Consider the following 19,178-nt stretch of genomic DNA (forward strand, 5'->3'; position numbering starts at 1 on the left):
TTGGTCTTCTCTCCCAAATATCATCAATCCAGAGTCATCTCTCAGCAGAGCCTTCTCAGAGCCATCTTGGGGATACCTGTTGAAAAACCCACTCTTTCCAGTTCTTCTGAAAAGCACTATTTGGAGATACAAAATCAGCATGGATAACATGAAAGCTACAATTAACAAAATATCATGGTCTGGCAAAAAAGCAAGCACAGCACGTAGGAAGTATAATATCTAGTAATGAGAAACAACTCAGGTTTGGGAAGTCTTGGACTCATTCCTAATTGCATCAAGGGTTTAACCTGATTTTACAAGTCTGGGGAGAAATCTCCAAGACCAGGAAGGCAGGAGCAACAAGAAAGGATGAGGAGGCTAGCTGTCAACCCAAACTGCATTTGCCAATCTCCCCGGGGGGATTTTTGAAAACACCTATGTCCTGGCCCCACCCCAGAGAGAATGATTTAATCGGGACAGGGCCTAGCTTATTCTTTGTCTATCTGTTCACTCACTTTAAGCTCTAGCAATGCTAACATACAATCAGGTTGAAGTGGGACAAGAGGAGACACTGCTGGGAAGTACAGCAGAGAGCGGGGGACAGAGACTGACATTCGATTCAAAAACCATGCCCCAGATACTTCTCTCGGTTCTGTAAGTAGAGACACAGCTAGGACCTGATGCACTTAAAGAGATCCCTGTCTGAAAGGGGCAAAAGAGATGAGGGAAAAGAGAGAGAATAAAAAGTATGCTTTACCATTTGCTTGAGTTCTCCTTCATCATGAGAATAAATTCATGAAACCCCTTGATAGTTGTGTAGTATAGAGTTACACGGTAGAGAGCCCCTGCTTTCTGCAATTTCCTTTCGCCTGTCTCTGCCTATTAAACTTCTCAGACTGAGGGATAGCAGCCTCCTGAGGGAAGGGGGGGGACTCTGGGGCTTGAGTGAATTAAAATTTAGCTGGAAAAACCCAGGGGAATGTTCTGTACAAGGCAATTCCAGGAATGGCAGGGAATGAATGACATGCCTCTTTTTATAGCTACAGTCTTGATGATCCTAGACAACGATGCCCTCTGTATGAAATGACGTTAGCGAGTAAAAGGCTTCCTCCCCACAGCCATTCCATGGGGCATTTGTGAAACCAGAAAAACACTGCATGGCAGACAGCCTTTCCTCACCTTTTGCTCTGTCATATTCTTGAGTCCACTCCTTGAATGGAGACAGTAAATGCCCTTAGTCACTATATTAGTTTCCTAGGGCTGCCACAATAAATTATCGCCAACTTTGGTGCTTAAGACAACAGAAATTTATTTTCACAGTTTTGAGGAGGCTGGAAGTCTGAAATGCAGCAGAGCAGCGCCCTCTTTGGGCACTCTAAAGGAAGGTCTGTTCCTTGTCTCTGGTGGCTGCCCCACATTCCTGGGCTTGTGGTTTCATCACTCTAATCTCTGCCTTCCTCACATCACCTTCCATTCCATGTCTGTTTTCTCAGTGTGTCTCTTACAAGAGCACTTATCACTGGAATTGGGGTCCACCTTGGGTAATTCAGGATCTTAACATTCTTAATTTAATTGCATCTGCAAAGACTCTTAGCCAAGTAAGGTAATGTTAAACTTTGCTTGGGATTCAAATGCGGGCATAGGTTTTGGGGGGCAACAGTTCAAAAGCACAACAAACCTTAACAGATATCTCACCAAAAGTTGCAATAAACATGTCATCAGAAAAATGCAAATGGAAATGACTATGAGATACCACTGTCTGTCTATTAGAAGGGCCAAAATTCAGAACACTGACAACAACAGATGTTGATAAGGATTTGGAGCAACAGGAACTCTCAGTTGGTTTTGGTCAGAATGCAAAATAATATAGTCACTTGGAAGACATTTTGGCATTTTTTAATCAAAACTAAGCATACTCTTACCTCATGGTAAAACCATCACTGTCCTTGATATTTACCCAGAAAGGTTGGAAACCTGTGCCCTTGCAAAAACACAGATCTTTACAGCCGTTTTATTCATAATTGCCAAAATTTGGAAACAACCAAGGTGTCCTTCAGTGGGTGAATGGATAAGTAAACTGTGATATATCCAGATAATGGAATATTACTCAGTGCTTTAAAGAAATGAGCTCTCAGGGCACCTGGGTGGCTCAGTTGTTCAGCATCTGCCTTCAGCTCAGGTCATGATCCCAGAGTCCTGGGATGGAGTCCCACATCATGTTCCCTGCTCCGCAGGAAGCCTGCTTCTCCCTTTCCCACTCCCTTTGCTGTATTCCCTCTCTCGTTGTGTCTCTCTCTGTCAAATAAATAAGTAAAATCTTAAAAAAAAAAAATGCTCCCTCATGTCATGAAAAGGTATAGAGGAAACTTAAATGCATATTACTAAGTAAAGGAAGCCAATCTGAAAGGCTATCTACTATATGATTCCAACTATATGACATCTTGGAAAAGGCAAATCTATGGAGATGTTAAAAAGATCAGTGGTTGCCAAGAGGTATGGGGAGAGAGGGTGAATAGGTAGAGCACAGAGAATTTTTAAGTTAGTGAACCTACTTTGTGTGACACTATAAAGGTGGATATGTCATCACATTTCTCCAAATCTGTAGAATGTACGAGAGCAAACCTGAACATAAGCTGTGGATTTGGGATGTTAATAACAATGTGCCAGTGGAAGCTCATCAGTTATAAAACAAAATGCACTACTCTGGTGGGGGATGTTAATAGTAAGGGAGGCTCTCTCTGTGCAGAAGCAGAACACATAGGAGAAGTCTATACCTTCCTCTCACTTTTGCTGGGCACCTCACAGTGCTCTAAAAATAGCTGGTTAAATACCGTGAAGAAAAAAAGTGTCGCGGTGAGGGCGACAGCGAGTAGGGGTGATGGGAGCCAAAACTGACGGCATTTACCTGGCTATTTTCCCTCATTTGGCCAGTATTTCTAAGTTAACTATAAATGTAACAGGCGACGAAAGCCATTCCCTAGCTGTTCTTTACTGGCTCTCTGCAGCCTCCCCCAATCTGTTGTATCGTTCGGTGGGCCAGATACAGGGAGAGCACGGCACAGCTAGGTTCTTGCTTACTGCTCATTTTCCTCATGCCGGTAGCATCCTTCCAAGCCGTACCCTCCAACAGTCCCCCTGTCTCATGGAGACCTGCACGTTCTCATAGCCACATTTCTAATGAAAATTTTTGCCCCACACAGTTGCCAAAACCAAACGAAAACAGCCAATACAATCAAAAGAGTTGCACTTGATAATTCCCTCTGTGACTGTGCACGTGCACACAAGTGCACACGTGCGTACACACACACACACACACACACACACACACACACTTTTGCTTGGCCTAGCAACACAATGGGAATGTAAACACGTTGTTAATGCAGTTGCTCTCAGTTGGCTTCCCAGATGGCTTAAGTTCAATAGATTTTTCCCCCTGATTTCCTCAGCTTCTTCTAGCAAGTGCTAAACAGCCATTATGCCTTTTCCTGCACATTGAGATTCATCTGCAGCTACTAAACTGCCTCCAAAGTGCTTCAATTTTGCATGAGGGCTAAGCTGGGGACTGGGAGACATTACCCGGTGCTGAAGGCCCAGATCATTAGAAAGAGCATGTAAATCCTCTGAACCAGAAATAAGAAGTGCAGAGATTTCCTTTGTAAAGTCCCAACTGCAGCTTTATATAAAACATGAACCTGTAGCAAGATTTTATGTGGCTCCTTTTTCCTTCTAGATTTTATTTTTGATGTTTTTTCTTTTGCATATGTGTTCTATTTATTTTTTAAAGCAGAGAGAATTATTTCATAGTCAGGAACGTGTGAAATAATATCCATAAACTGCCATTATTTCTCTTCTTAGAACCCCTGATCCCTCTTCACTTTTAATAGGGAAGGTACTTCAAAGTATTGCTAGAGGATCACCCACATAATAGATTTTAAAAACAAATTTGAAGCCTGCTGAGTAGCACGAAGCTTTGAGGAGGTTGACATTTATGAGATACAGGCAAGGGACAGAAATCTATATTATTTAAGTGAGTATAGATGTAGGATGTGCACATATAGTGGATTATGGAGAGAGGCTGGGGTGGAATCTGAAGGGGACTGTGAAAATCATTGATGAGAAAGAAGTGATTGTATTCTTCTCATTTTTCAATAGAGGCTTCCCCACACATTGTTACCTAAAAGTCTTGTTTGTGTATTTCAAGGTGGACATATTTTTATCTGTACTTGATCTGTGTTTCCATCTCGGCTGTCCTCCCAGTCTGCCTGTCAGGCCACCTTCCCGTAAATTGAAAGCGTGCCCGTGGTCGTCTGGAGCAGGTCCTTCGAGGGGGCGGCGCAGCCGGGCAGGCAATGTGAGCGTCCTGCAGCTCCTCACGCTGTGGGGCTGGGCCCGCGCCCCAAGCCCGTGGAGATGTGACAAAAAGCACTTATGATGAAAAGGTTGACTCCCTATCCTCATTTAGTATTTCCTTTGCAGTGGAATTTTTTGAAGTTGTAACACTTTATTTTTTTGTCTGTAGTGTATCCATTCAATAAGAATAAACCAGGCTCCTTTGACATGATTGCTCTATAATTATTTCTCTCTTTCCATATATTTGTGTAATAGGTCAGGCTATCTTTTTGCTCAGGATTCTGAGAGTAAAAATGTACATTTATGATCAGATACAGCAGTTCATTATTTATCTCCAAACACATTTTCAAGGACGTTTATTAAGCACTGATTTATTCAACACTGAATATGCAAGTGGGATCTGACAGAAATGTGACTAAATGGGCTTATAATAGAGTATGAAGTAAATGCATTCCAACTTGTAGGTAAAAAAATCCTAGATGAATGATATGCATATAAACTCACACAGTGAAGTTAGGTGCATATGGATACTGTCTATATAACATATACATTTTATGCTGAAACCCAGTTTTGTTTGTCAGCATGTTCTATGTATCTTTCAGACAGGATAGTCCTCCCCATTAATTTCCCTTTACTAAAAACATGGCTAATCATGAAAATGTCATCATCGTTATAGTGTGAGTATTGTCACAAAATATTATTTACTATGATTCCAAAACTCAGGACATTGAACTGTACCTATTACATAGCGAGCTTTCCTGTTTTCTCATAGAGATTGTTTATCCAGTGGGTATGGATCCTTTGAAGGAAACACATTTGTAAAAGAAGGGAAGGAGAAAACTTTACCTGGAGATAGGAAAAGATACATGATTGAAGCTCTTTGTTCAGTTGACAGTGTTATATAGTTACATAAATATCTCTCTCAGTGAATTGGAGCTCAGGGTAAGAAACAATCATTTTTTCTTCTTTTTCTTTGTGATGCTAGTACAAAATGGACGTGAATACATTACAAGTCATACACAGTTTACAGAATCAGGTGCCACTGTTCTGTTGTTCAAGATTGGGTTTTTCTAGCTCTTATGAAAACACCAAAATGAGATTGCTTGTAAAGAAATGATACTGGTAATTAAACATTAAAACCTAGTGTTCCACAGCAATTTATTTGTTCAGCATTTATGTTGGAAGTGATACTTTGAAAAAGACTGCAAGCGTACCATTCTGAAAATGAGATTTTTGTTATATAACAAGCAAATTGCTCTGTTTTATAGCACTTTGAGCATAATATTCAAATCACACATTCAGTTATTTGAAAACTCTCAGAATTAATAGAAATTCTCTGTGTATCTAACAAGATGTTGCCAAATAAAAAAGTGTTTTTAACAATTTGAAGCTAAACACTGAATCATAGTAAAAAAAGAAAAGCATTGTGAGATTAATAACTATTTTCATCATCCATTTATCCAGTAGTCATTTAGAAAAACCCACTGTCGGGGCGCCTGGGTGGCTCAGTGGGTTAAGCCGCTGCCTTCGGCTCAGGTCATGATCTCAGGGTCCTGGGATCGAGCCCCGCATCGGGTTCTCTGCTCAGCAGGGAGCCTGCTTCCCGCCGCCCCCCCCCCCCCCCGCCTGCCTCTCTGCCTGCTTGTGATTTCTCTCTGTCAAATAAATAAATAAAATCTTTAAAAAAAAAAAAAAAAGAAAAACCCACTGTGAGCCAAGCATATTATTCATCGTGTATATCATTTAAGTGTGCATTATGCTAAGCCTCAGTAACAGACCCCACCAAAGAATAACCCCAAAGTGATACAGTGGTACATCTGTTTACATATCAGTTCCAGGAAGGTGCCCTTGATTGTAGGGCAGGTCTGTTCCCATTGGTCAGGTATGGATGGACCCAAACTCCTTTCATCTTGTGTTCTGTCATCCTCTCTGGCCTCATCCTTCTCTGCATCCACCCAGCAGGAAGGGAAAGACAGCAAGGAGGGGACCCACAAGCTTCTTCACCAGCTTGCCTGTGAAAAGGTACAACGACCTTCCACTCCCATTCTGTTGTCCAGAATTGCTTTTGTGGCCACTTCTAAGACAAAGGAAGCTAGAAAATGTGGTCAGATTGTGTTCCCAAAAAGATATAAAGAGCTGGCAGTCCTTGCCCCACAGTTTGTCCCTAAAAGAACCTTCTGTTAAAGATTTCTTTTGACCTCACAACAGTCCTGTGAAGTACACTGGCAAAGGGCTACCTATTTTTACTGATTTAAAGTTTAAGAAAATAAGAAATGGAAGGAACTACCCAAAGTTACTCATGATAGTAGTCATTCCAGGACCCCAAATCAGGTTTTCTTCCTCTTGGTCTTAAAGTCTAATTTGTCTACATTTTGTTCCTTCTGTCAGTGAACACTTTCATACCACAGAAAACAATTATTTATATTCCATTTGAATTGGTAATTTTTAATATTTCAGTGTCATTGTGATTTCCTAAAAATTCAATGTCTTGATGTTCCTACTGAAGTAGCTTTATCAGTTATAATGTATAATACTCTGATCCAGTTCTCCTGTTCTTTCTGGGGACAGGGGAGTGCTACAAGTCCTGGTGTCCTGGTGGTTCTGCAAGCCCAGGTGATTACTTCTAGCCAATGAGCTGTGTGAAAGTTACATTCCTGCTGCTAAGCCAAGGCATTTAAGAGCGGGTATGTGTTCTCCGTGCTCTCTTCTCCTGGCTCAGTAGGCGTGGTTGAGGGGCTATAGGCTCAACAGAGATGCAGGCTGGATCACTAAGAGTTAATGTGGGACAGCTGTCCTGAAGACTGTTGTGATGGAAAAATAGACTTTTATTTCACGAAGCCTCTGAAATGAGAGGAGTTGTTTAGAACATAGTATAGCATAAACCATTCTAGCTTCTGAAATCTTGTTAGTTAGCTCATAGTAAGGGATTACTCTGCAAAGAGCTTTACATGTGTTATCTCATTGAATCCTTAAAAGAACCCATTGAATTAGAAATTTGAGGAAAATGACACTTAGGGTAGTAAAGGAATTTTCCTACTGTCATACATCTATCTGGTCACTGAAAAAAACAGAATTTGAACCAGAGCTTCCCTAAAGATTATACCCTCCATTAAGTTAATTGCCAAGGATCAATTAAAAATAAGGTTTTATTGTCAAATATGGATAAATATTGTCTTCTGGAATTATACCTATAGCCTTAGATGTATCAAAAATTAAATATACGTAACTTGGAATCAACAAAAAACAAAGAGACATACTCCATATGAGAAAGAAAAGAATTAGCTGTTTTGTACTTGGTTTCATTGTTTTTATTAAATCATCCCTCCTTTGAAATGATAGTAGAATGATTTGAGCAAGGATCTCAGAATATATAGAATATTTTGAAGGTTTCTGAAATCTCAGGATATATAGAAATATTTTGAAAAACTATCAGAACACATAATTATATTCCAGTCCCTATATAAAGTTAAAATTGAAAATCGGTTTCTCAGCAGTAGTTCAAATACATACTCCTCACTTGAAAATATGAAATGCTAATATTTTATATTTCTACTTGGAATTTCATGAGTTAAATTTTCCTTTTTATTGTAAATTAATGAGTCATTCTTGTGTATTAGAGTTCCTTTAAAAGACAAAGAAAAATTATTTTCATTGGTACTGGACCTGCGTTTACTCAGCTATTAAAAACAATTTTGAAGAATCTAAAAAACATTTTGATAACTCAGCTCCTTCTGCCACCCTATTATTAGTGTGAATGCCAAGCAGGTTCGAAGTTTAATTCAAAGTTGTGTTTGATGGTGTCTTTCTGACTAGGGAAGGAGGTACAACTTCCATCATGACTAAAAATTCCTTTCCTTTAAAATACATTTGGATATGATCACGTATCCTTTTTTTTTTTTTTTTTTGGATCACATATCTTTTAAATAAGTATTAATAATGTCCTAGAGGAAATATTCTTTCATTAATTCAATAAATAGTCATTGTAATGCCACAGAGACAGCATGTAACTGACACAAATCTCTACCCTGATAGAGCTCACATTCTGGTTGGTAAGTGAAGGAAGACCCTAGAAGACAAGATTGTGCTCATCAATTTTAAATCGTCATTAAAATATGGAAGTTTGCTTATTTAGCCCCAAATTAGTTAGAGCTAACCTGTTTAGTAATTTCCATTCAGCTGATTAATGTTCCTGTCTCACCTGTGTAATGGAATATGAATATAAGGAATCTGTAATAGATGAGCTATGCAAGCATTTCAACTACAGAAAAACGTAGACTCTTCCACTCATCTTGTCAGGGTAACTTCACTTTTTCTACAGTTTAATATAGTGAGAATCCTATAAGACTGGTAAATCTCTTAAAGGTAAATCACTAAAACTCATTCCTGCTGTCAAACTTCATATCATAGACAGATCTGCATTGCCTGGATGATTGATGTCCCCACCCAGACCTGATTCTCCCAGCTCTGCTGCAAAGTTCCACAACTATCCATGTCTTTCTCAAGTGGGTGTGTGTCTAATATAATTTTTAATCACGGTGCTCCTCCCCTCTCCTGAATCTATGTTAGTAACTCCAGTTCTAATTTTGTGAATAGAGTATCATCGTATTCCCAAAATAATTGTTATTACTATACCGTGTGTGTGTGTGTGTGTGTGTGTGCATGTGTGTGTGTATTTAATTTAGTATATATATTTAATTTAAGAGATTTCAAATACTTTTGTAGCTGTTATTCCATTTCTTTCCTCACAAGCCAAGTTATATCTTTATTTTGTAACTTAAGAAGCCAAGGCTTGATGAATTTAGAACTTTCCAAAAGTCAGTAAATACAGGACAAGAATTTATTTTCTTTTTTTAAATTTTATTTATTTATTTCACAGAGACAGAGATCACAAGTAGGCAGAGAGGCAGGCAGAGAAAGGGGAGGAAGCAGGCTCCCTACTGAGCAGAGAGCCCGATGTGGGGCTTGATCCCAGGACCCTGGGATCACGACCTGAGCTGAAGGCAGAGGCTTTAACCCACTGAGCCACCCAGGCACTCCAAGAATTTCTTTTCTTATCTAAGGAAATTACTAGGTAAGGTTGTGTATTAGGTAGGTATTTATCTAATATCCCAGTTGTAACAATAATTGCCCTGGATAAGTTGCTTTTTTTTTTCTTTTTTAAATGAGCCTTTCTAGTTTGGTTTAAGTTTCCTTAAGATTATGAAATATAATGCTTTTAAGACAAGCAAGTATCTGTCCCCAATATCCTGTGTGTGAACTGTTATAAGTGGCCGTCCCTCCAGAGGCAGTTGCACTTAATGTTCTTTTCTAAATTATATGAGGTAAACATAAAATGAAAACCCAGGGGTATGAGTATTATTATTTTGGATATATGTGTTGGTTTCCACCATCAGACATTGTTTTCAGAGGTTCACCAAGAATATTGCTCTCAAGCTTTTAAGATTAATGACTTGATGTAAGATCAGAAATCTGAAAACAGCTTTTGTAATAATAATTAAAATTAAAATTCCATTAAAAGTAAATCAGATTAGTCTTGTTTACTAGTTGAGAAAGATTAATTTTCCTAAAGTATCTGTCATTGGGAAAAAAACATCATTTTACCAATTTGCCATTTTTACAGATTCCCCACTCCACAGAACAAACTTCTCCAGCTGCCATTCAAGGCTCTCTGTGAGTCTCTCTTCTATCTAATTCCATGGTCTTATTTCTTTACTCCATTCATGTAAACTATTCTCCCCTGTAGTGATCCAGGATTTTTCATCTCTGCCCTTTGGCTTTGTGCTATTCTATCCTCCTGAAGTGTCTTTGATTCCTCTCTGAGTCTTTAAACCCAAACCATGCTTCAGCATCAAACTCAAATATTCCATTTCCCCAGGTTTACCCTGATCTCTCCATCTGAAGCTATTTCACGATAGCTTTCTTCATGGGATTTTCAGAATTTTCCAAAGAGTAGATTACTTTTATTCAATAAACCAACAGATGGAAAATGCTGAACAAAACCATGTTGAAAGACTCAATGAGATGGGGCTCTGTCTTTACATAGACTGTAGGGTTATATGGTTTAATAAATTGGGGGGAAAGAGTGGCCATCCAAATTAAACATATTTTTTATGGCAGAACTTCTGACCAAAGCCTTCAATTCACTGATCTGCATTCTGAGTTTCTAAGAGGAAGTTATATTAAACAGAAATCCCCAAACCTATTTGACCAAGGAACACCTTTAAAAATATATATATTTATATATTTGACAGAGACAGAGAGAGAGCATGGATCATAAGCTGGGTGGGAGGAACAGAGGGAGAGGGAGAAGCAGGCTCCCCACTGGACAGGGAGCCAGACATGGGGCTCGATTCCAAGACCCCGGGATCGTGGCCTGAGCCAAAGGCAGACGCTTAACAACTGAGCCACCCAGGCACCCCAAGAACACTTCTTTGAGACAGTTTGAGGAATATTGATATAGTGAAAGGAACAGGAACATTGGATTCAGATAAATATGGCTCTAAGTCCTGATTTTGCTAATCATTGGCTCCATGAAAAATTATTTAAGTTCTGACTCTGCTCTTTACCTATATTATAAAAATACCCATTCCCAAGGATCATTATGCAGAACTGAGACACAAGGTAGATGCTAGTTACTTTCACTCTTCTGAGTTGCAATTCAATTTACTTATATGTGGACTTTGACACTACTTGGTATTATAGCTATAGATGTATAAACCATTCATTCATTTAGCATACATTAACTGGACAAATATGTGTGCCAGTTACTGTACCAGTGAGTACACAATGCATACAACAGAGCCACTTAGTAAACTCATATTTGTTTTAGTGCTAGATAGTAAACTTCTAAAGAAAGGATCCGTAAGCAACTCATCTCTATGGCTACCTTGGAAATGTTCTTGGTGCTCAAGAACTGTCTCCACAATGAATTGCGAAGGACAGAGACCTTATCTGCCTTCTTTACCACTGTGTCCCCAGCACACAGAACAGTGTGCAGCACATGGCTGAATCTCTATAAATACCTATTAAATGAGTGGCTGGTAATAATAAGGGTAGAGTAATGATAAGGGTACAGCAATAATAAGGTCTGTAATTCACAAGTTCATGGTTAAATCAACCTCCAAGAATAGAGTTTCCCTCCACCCTTATGGACAGAATTTTTTAAAAAATTTGTTAAAATTCTTTTGAAATTACCAATGTATTTCATGAAATAAAAACAGAAAATAATGCATGTAGTTATGATTTAGATAATCATTAAGAATTATACTTTAAAGAAAATGTTAGAATGTCTTCAAATATATATGTAATAAGTTTAATGTTTTGTGAAAAATATTTACATGAGTAACGTATTTGCTATGTCAGTGGAATGTGCTTTATCACATTTTTACAAAATCACTTCATTATATTCCAAAGAAATTGACACATAAGGCAGAAGTTAAATACAGAAAGATTTTAGCTCCTTTTTTGGACATGGAAAGAGTTCTTGGAACAGACATTCAACAGGTTTTTCATCACTAAAGTTTAGAATGCGAATAAATCATGGATCACAACTGGTAGAATTAATCTATTAACTCGTTACCACTATTAGTGTAAGAAAGAGCATTTTGCATACCCTCATACTCCAATTATCATTAATACTTGCAGCTCTAAGTTTGGTGGTGTTTGGAAAGTCAAATCAGAAAAAGAAGGACTGGTTCTCTTATAACATCTAAAACCTGACACTTCTGCAAAGGCAAGGGAAAAACAGTATTAGTGTTGTCAAAGTATCATTTATAAGTATTTTAATATCATCTTGCAATTAACATTTCAAGTGTGAAGGGGGAAAAACAGCATTTATCTGTGGTCATCATATAGATTCCTAAAACCACTCCCCACTCCAGATATATAATCTAATAAATATTTTCTTCTCATTTCTAGACAAAACAAAAACATAGTGAAGCTAAACACAGATCCTCATTGGACAAGGAATTCCAAACAGAACCAAGTAATTAGAAATTATCACGTAAAACAGGAAGTCAGGTCAATGACCTAGATATGAAATGCTTCCAAGCAACTCCCTTGACCCATTCAGTCCCAGCCATGTTATTCTTTGATTTTTAGGTAAATTCATCTTGATCACAAAGATAAAAAATGTAATTAACAAATTATGCTTATAATAAATCTAATATACCTGTGATTTTTAATGATACAAAGTATTTTAGTTACTTTGTGATTTACTATTTAGTTTTGTGACTTACTAAAAATCACAATTGTGATTTTTAATGATACAAAGTAATTTTAGTTAGATGGCCTATTTCTATATTAAATATATTAAAAATCCAAGGAAAACATTTCAGGGAAAAGTTGATAAATTATGTGTCCAGTGTATTTTCCTGATGTAGTTTAAAGAGTGTCAGATGACTTCGTGTAACATGAAACTACACCTTGATTGTAAGGTTTGGCTTTCGAGTTACCATATTTTGATTATTTTAGTGAGTAGCTGAAAAACTTTCAGGGTTTTGTTGTCTTGGTGGTGTGTTTTGTTTTTGTTATTACAGCCTTTTAAATAATGCCGCTATTTTGAGTGACTTTAATTTATATTAAGACATCTAGGGGCCCCTGGGTGGCTCAGTTAATCGTCTGCCTTTGTCTCAGGTCATGATCCCCGCGTCCTGGGATTGGCCCTCATCCGGCTCCCTGCCCAGTGGGAAGCCTGCTTCTCCTTCTCCCACTCCCCTTGCTTGTGTTGCCTCTCTTGCTGTGAATCTCTCTGCCAGATAAATAAATAAAATCTTGGGGAAAAAAGACATCTAGCACTGATACGTACCATGTTTTAGGTCATATTAGTGAAAACTAAAAGGATTAAACTCTGGGAGAAAACATGAAAAAGAGACCCTGCTAATTCAATAAAGTGTTGTAACATGTTGCAGATCATCCCTACCTGAGCGTCATTCATTTCCCAGCAACCTCTGTCCTGTGAACATACTATAATGAGATTTGGTCAAGTGACCTTTGCAGCTCTTCTCCCAAGGGGGAGAGTGTTGTAGGAGGCCGAATTGCTAGGTCTACACAACGTGATGTCTCAAACCTTCCCTTTGCCTTATGAAAATACAGTCATTAAGAAGAAATACAAGTCTAATGTGAGCTTAATATGCTGTTTAGTGAAATGTACATGGGGTATCAGAAGGCAAGGATTTGATGACCACATTTTATTTTATTTTTTTACTTCTTTCTAAAGATTTTATTTATTTATTTGACAGAGATCACAAATAGGCAGAGAGGCAGGCAGAGAGAGAGAGGAGGGAAGCAGGCTCCCTGCTGAGCAGAGAGCCCGATGCGGGGCTCGATCCCAGGACTCTAGGATCATGACCTGAGCCGAAGGCAGAGGCTTAACCTACTGAGCCACCCAGGTGCCCCTGATGACCACATTTTATAAAATCTTCCGAGATGATGCAGGATTTTGGAGTATCACCTAATAAATGAGACAAAGGAACACAGTGCTGGAGACGATGTTTGGTCTGCCTTTACAATTTCTGGAACTTGACTTAATTTTTGATATTAGCTAGCTCTTAATGTTTGTTGACGGTACTACAGATTATATTTCTCAGGGAATGTAGATATTGCTTAAATAATTATACAATCGTATTCATCCTGTATTTGGATCATTTTATAACAGTCTATAAGAAAACAATATTTGTGGTGCCTGAACCCTATTAGAAAATTAAAATTTTGCTAAAGATAAGGAATAAATATCATTTTACCAGATTTTATTGCCATATGCATGTATAGCCATACAAAGATCCAATCAGAGGTTTGCATTTGCATCTGGGTTTCTAAAATCATTTGAAACTCCCTATTAGCAAGTGCATATTCATATTCATTATAAGTCTTCTTGATATAGCATGCTAATTACTTGCCTGCACTCTGGCTCCCAAACCACAATGAATCCTATTATAAAAGCAGATCAGTGCAAACTTCAAACAGCATGCATCCTGGAGATGCCACTATTAAAGGAAGAATGCTGATGGAAAATCTTTGATCTTATCAGACGTGATGGAAAATACCCATTTGTATTTGAGTAATTCTGTAGAACGATGCATTTCCCCCACCCTTAAGTAACCTGAAACCAATTTCAAGTTCCCAAATGCTCTTCAAAGCCTCCCGCCTTGGAAGTAATGCTGATGGCATTACAAATTTCAAGGCAGCTTCCTTTTTCCATCTGGGGACTTCAAGCAGATTTAAAATTTTACTTTCAAAGAGAAAGGATATTACCTCCTCTTACCCAAACCACTAGCCTCTGGTTTGTTGAGCAGAGTGTCATAGATAATGAACTTACCTACAGTAATGAAAAGATGGCTTATAACAAAGTATCTCAGAGCTTGACTAATGCAGCTGATTGTAGGGCATTCTAAACTCTCAGTATTGAGACACTTACTGCTTCAGTTCTTTCAGGGTCTAGTGCTATTGATCAAAAGTTGGAATGTAAACTTTGGGTGTGTGGCAGGACAACCCTACCCAACTCATCAATCCATCTCCTCGTGAATGGGGCACCTATGAAGCTGAAGACAAAAGTCGGTGTGTGCTTGACTCCTGCACCCACAGCAAGCCCGAGCCACACAATTCAGAACATTCATACTGTGAATAATCCCTGTAGTAGGAGGATCGGCCTGTGGCTTCTTAAAAAGCCTCAGATTTGTGGTCAGTGGAAACATCCATGAGCCTCCTTGGGCTGAAGGATACAGTGGCCCTAGTGAAGTTGCCCTAACATTTAATTAGGTTTTCTGTAATTGCTTTAAGTAAACGGGAAGGGAGCGGGGGAGAGGGGATGAGGAATGAAACCTGAGGTTATCATCTTGGGATGCAAAACATTTGTGTGTGGTTTTAATATCCTGAGCCCATTTGTTGCTGCCCTGCATTTTGGAAGAAACCATTACCGTGCTGAGGAAATACACACTGCAGGTTTATCAGCCCTTTGGTGATTGTAAATTTCCTGCAACAACTTTTAAAAGAAGAGCTTTGTGTCCAGTAACTGAATTTCTGCATGAAGAGAGGGGGTATAAACAAGTAAAACCGGCAAAAGCATGAAATTCCAGAGAGTGGAATAAAAAGAAAAGTGGGAGGCGAGTGGGAAAGCTGGGCTCCATTTTTCCGTGATCATCTAGAGATCAGAAAATGAGATTTATTATAGCAGGACAGGAGAATGAGAAGACCTATGCAGGGATTAAGAAAGTGGAAAAGAGATAGTGTTTTTTTGTTAATAAGTCGGGATTTCTGCTGTAGAGATTGTCTTATTATTAGGACATTGATTAAAATAATACAGTAACATTTTCATGGAAGAGTGAGGGATTTAGATATGCCAGTTACTTGAAAATTATTTTTATTTTTATTTTTTCAAAGATTTTATTTACTTATTTGAGAGAAAGAGAGAGACAGCATGAGTGGGTGGAGGGGCAGAGAGAGAGGGAGAAGCAGACTCCCCACTGAGCTGGAGCCCAAGGCAGAGCTTGATCCCAGGACCCCCGGATCATGACCTGAGCCAAAGGCAGCGCTTAACCAACTGAGCCACCCAATCAACCCTTGAAAATTCTTTTTAAATGGTGTAAAAACTTTTTAAATGGGGGGATCCTGGGTGGCTCAGTGGGTTAAAGCCTCTGCCTTCGGCTCAGGTCATGATCCCAGGGTCCTGGGATGGAGCCCCGAATCGGGCTCTCTGCTCAGCAGGGAGCCTGCTTCCTCCTCTCTCTCTGCCTGCCTCTCTGCCTACTTGTAATCTCTGCCTGTAAAATAAATAAATAAAATCTTTTAAAAAAAACTTTTTAAATGGTGTAAAACTGTGTAAGCATAAAAGCCTTGTTAATTTTCAAGACTTTAAAATCACTTTAAATATGTTTAATAAACTTTTGGCCATAGAGATGTCGTATTAGGACCTTGCCCTGCTTTGGGCTTACAAAATCCACTTTCCTGGGCTTTATTTCAGTTCAGGGACCCTTGAGTAGATCTGAGGGCAGAGTTGTTTCTATGACTCAAGTCCTCTCAGTTCTCGATAGAAAATATTACTTATTTTCCCAGGGGGACAGCATCTACTTCTGTTGGGCATTCATTAATTTTCCTGAAGGGTTTTACCCATTTAAGCATGTTGTAGGTTTAAGGGTAAGTTCTAGAATACTCTTTTTTTGGTGTCTTTAGGTGACACCTTCATGTCATCTATACCAAGAAGTCATAGTCAAACAGTTTAAGAAATCATACCTTCTAGGAACTAAGCTCTATATCTTATGCATATCATACATACATATGTGTGTGTATACAGATATGCAGTTTACTACTTAATTACAATTGTGTTCAATGCTACAAAGGAGAAGTACACAGAAAAATGAGAGTAAATAACAAGTGAACCCAAATTAGCATGAAGGATTCAACATGAGTTAAGTTGGTTAAATTATCTAAGGGGGAGGGACAGAATATGTGTGTATACACACACATATATAGATAGATATTAATTCTCATCTGATGATGTCATCTACTTGCTTAAAATACTTTAATGATATCCATGACTTTCAGAAAGAAGTTCTAAATCCTAAACATGGTGTGCAACAGATTCTCAAACTATAGGACACATCTAAATTCTTTAGGTGCATGCTAAACCACAAATCTCTGGGCCCAACTCTCAAAGTTTCTTATTCAATTTGAGTCTGGAGTGGGAGCCAAGAGTTTGCACTTCCAACAAGTTCCCATGTGATGCTGGTGAAACTGTTCTGGGACCACACTTTGAGAACCACTGGTCTACATCGCTGTGTTTTGACTGATATTTTTCTTGTCTCTCTTCATCTCATGCCATTCTTGGTTCTCAACTGTCCTCTGGGTTCCCAATCCCCTCATTCTCTTTCTCGCTTCTTCTCATATGTTCTGTCCCTCCCCCTTAGATAATTTAACCAACTTAACTCATGTTGAATCCTTCATGCTAATTTGGGTTCACTTGTTATTTACTCTCATTTTTCTGTGTACTTCTCCTTTGTAGCATTGAACACAATTGTAATTAAGTAGTAAACTGCATATCTGTAGTTACTATGCACCCCCTTCACAATGATAGAAGTTCTTTGGGGGTAATGATTATCCTACTCACCAGAGATCCACAAGTCCCTGGGGCAATACCTTTTCCATAATGATATGAAATAAATATTTGTTCAATGAATGAATGAATGAATACATGAATAAAAAGTACAAAGCAATATATTTCATCTTTCATACTGTGCTTATACTTAACCCTAAGAGTCTCCGTGTTAGTTGTCTCAATAGGCATTTCATTCTGAAAGAATGTGCAGGAAAATTGGCAGTTACCCACATACATTGTTCAGATGATCCTTCTTGCTCAGTGCAAAGAGGCACATTGTAGAATAACTCTCTGAAAAAGACTTTGATTTATCAAGATAAATACTCTTCAAATGATAATCCCAGATTCTTAGTTCAACTTTTGTTATTCAAGATTACCTAATGCTATAAAATAAAATCCATTGTTTGAGAATTTTAGCTGGAAGCCACTTTTAACAGGATTTTGGTTACATCACAATTACAAAGAAACATTTGGGCTTTCGAAATATTATGCATGAAAATTTAAAGTCATACATTCTTTGAATAGAGTAGCAAGGATTTGTTAAATAAAACTGGCATTTTTTTTTAAAGAAAACAATTTACTTTAATAACTAAAAATAACTATAAAAATAACTTAGTTTTAGATAAGCACCATATATTTATATAGAACTGAGTCATATTATAATAAAACCTGACATATTATATATAGATATAAGTTTGATTTTTGTACTTGTGATTACAGTTTTAGGTCATTCGCATTCCTTGTTAAGGAATTGTTAAGAAAGTTACAGTTACTGTAAAACTATATAAAGTGTTGTAAAACTGTATATAGCTGTGTGGTACCAGATGAAACTATAATAAAATGTGATATATGTTTATATACATTAACCAATATATATTAATAATTTACACACTTATAATTATAGTTTTAGCTTATTCTCTGTCATTTCATGTGAGGAGTTAGGAATATTTAATCATTGTAATGTTATGTATAGCATATGGATATCTTACCCATGACCTATATAATGGGGGCACAGACCTTAGAAGATGTGAAACCCGTCTTCATGTTTGACTATACCAAGGAAGCTAACTCAGCAGAGGGTGAATATTTGTCCAACTCTTTGGAAAAAAGTGTAATTTTGTGCTGTGATAGATCTACTCCACTTTCATCTTCTGATGAAAGCAGAAGGTTTGAAATAGCAAATAAGAAAATGAAAAAGTTGGGCATCAAATAATGGGAGCCAAAGGAAGATCACAGGTGGAGAGAGACAATATCTGGGCTGTTGATCGATGGCATCAAGATGGATCACTGGGGGGAAATACATGGTATGATGTTTTGTAGTTTGCCAGTAATAAGGCTTTTCCTGACTTAAATCTCCCTTTCTCTTGGCAGGTCTCATTGTCCGGGAAGTGAGCATTGAGATTTCGCGCCAGCAAGTCGAAGAACTATTTGGGCCTGAAGATTACTGGTGCCAGTGTGTGGCCTGGAGTTCAGCGGGCACCACAAAGAGCAGAAAGGCCTACGTGCGCATCGCATGTGAGTCATGGCGTACAAACATGCTTCAGAACCTGGGTGGAATGTGGGCAGATGTCGGCTCCCAGACATCTCTGCAGATTTCTGCAGATTTCTGCATTTGAGCTACACGTTCCCCTTACATCACCAGGATATATTTTTTGTTTCAAGACATGGACAATTTCTCTTTAGGGATATGAAAGAACTAGTGATATTTTTTTTTAAGATTCGGAATTTTTGTTTTTTTTTTTAATCTGGTAAGAATTAGGCT

At 38.2% G+C, this 19,178-nt stretch overlaps 1 protein-coding gene across 2 annotated transcripts in view; it reads left to right on the forward strand.

Annotated features, from left to right (window-relative positions):
• Window positions 1-19,178, forward strand: part of UNC5C (unc-5 netrin receptor C) — a 369,403-nt gene that overhangs the window by 229,780 nt on the left and 120,445 nt on the right. For both annotated transcript variants that reach the window (XM_059172547.1, XM_059172551.1), the window contains exon 3: window positions 18,788-18,931. In XM_059172547.1, the coding sequence (XP_059028530.1) occupies window positions 18,788-18,931 (144 nt within the window). The remainder of the gene's footprint in view (window positions 1-18,787; window positions 18,932-19,178) is intronic.

The sequence above is a fragment of the Mustela lutreola genome, chromosome 1, assembly GCF_030435805.1.
Source record: "Mustela lutreola isolate mMusLut2 chromosome 1, mMusLut2.pri, whole genome shotgun sequence".
In the NCBI taxonomy this organism is placed as follows: Eukaryota; Metazoa; Chordata; class Mammalia; order Carnivora; family Mustelidae; genus Mustela; species Mustela lutreola.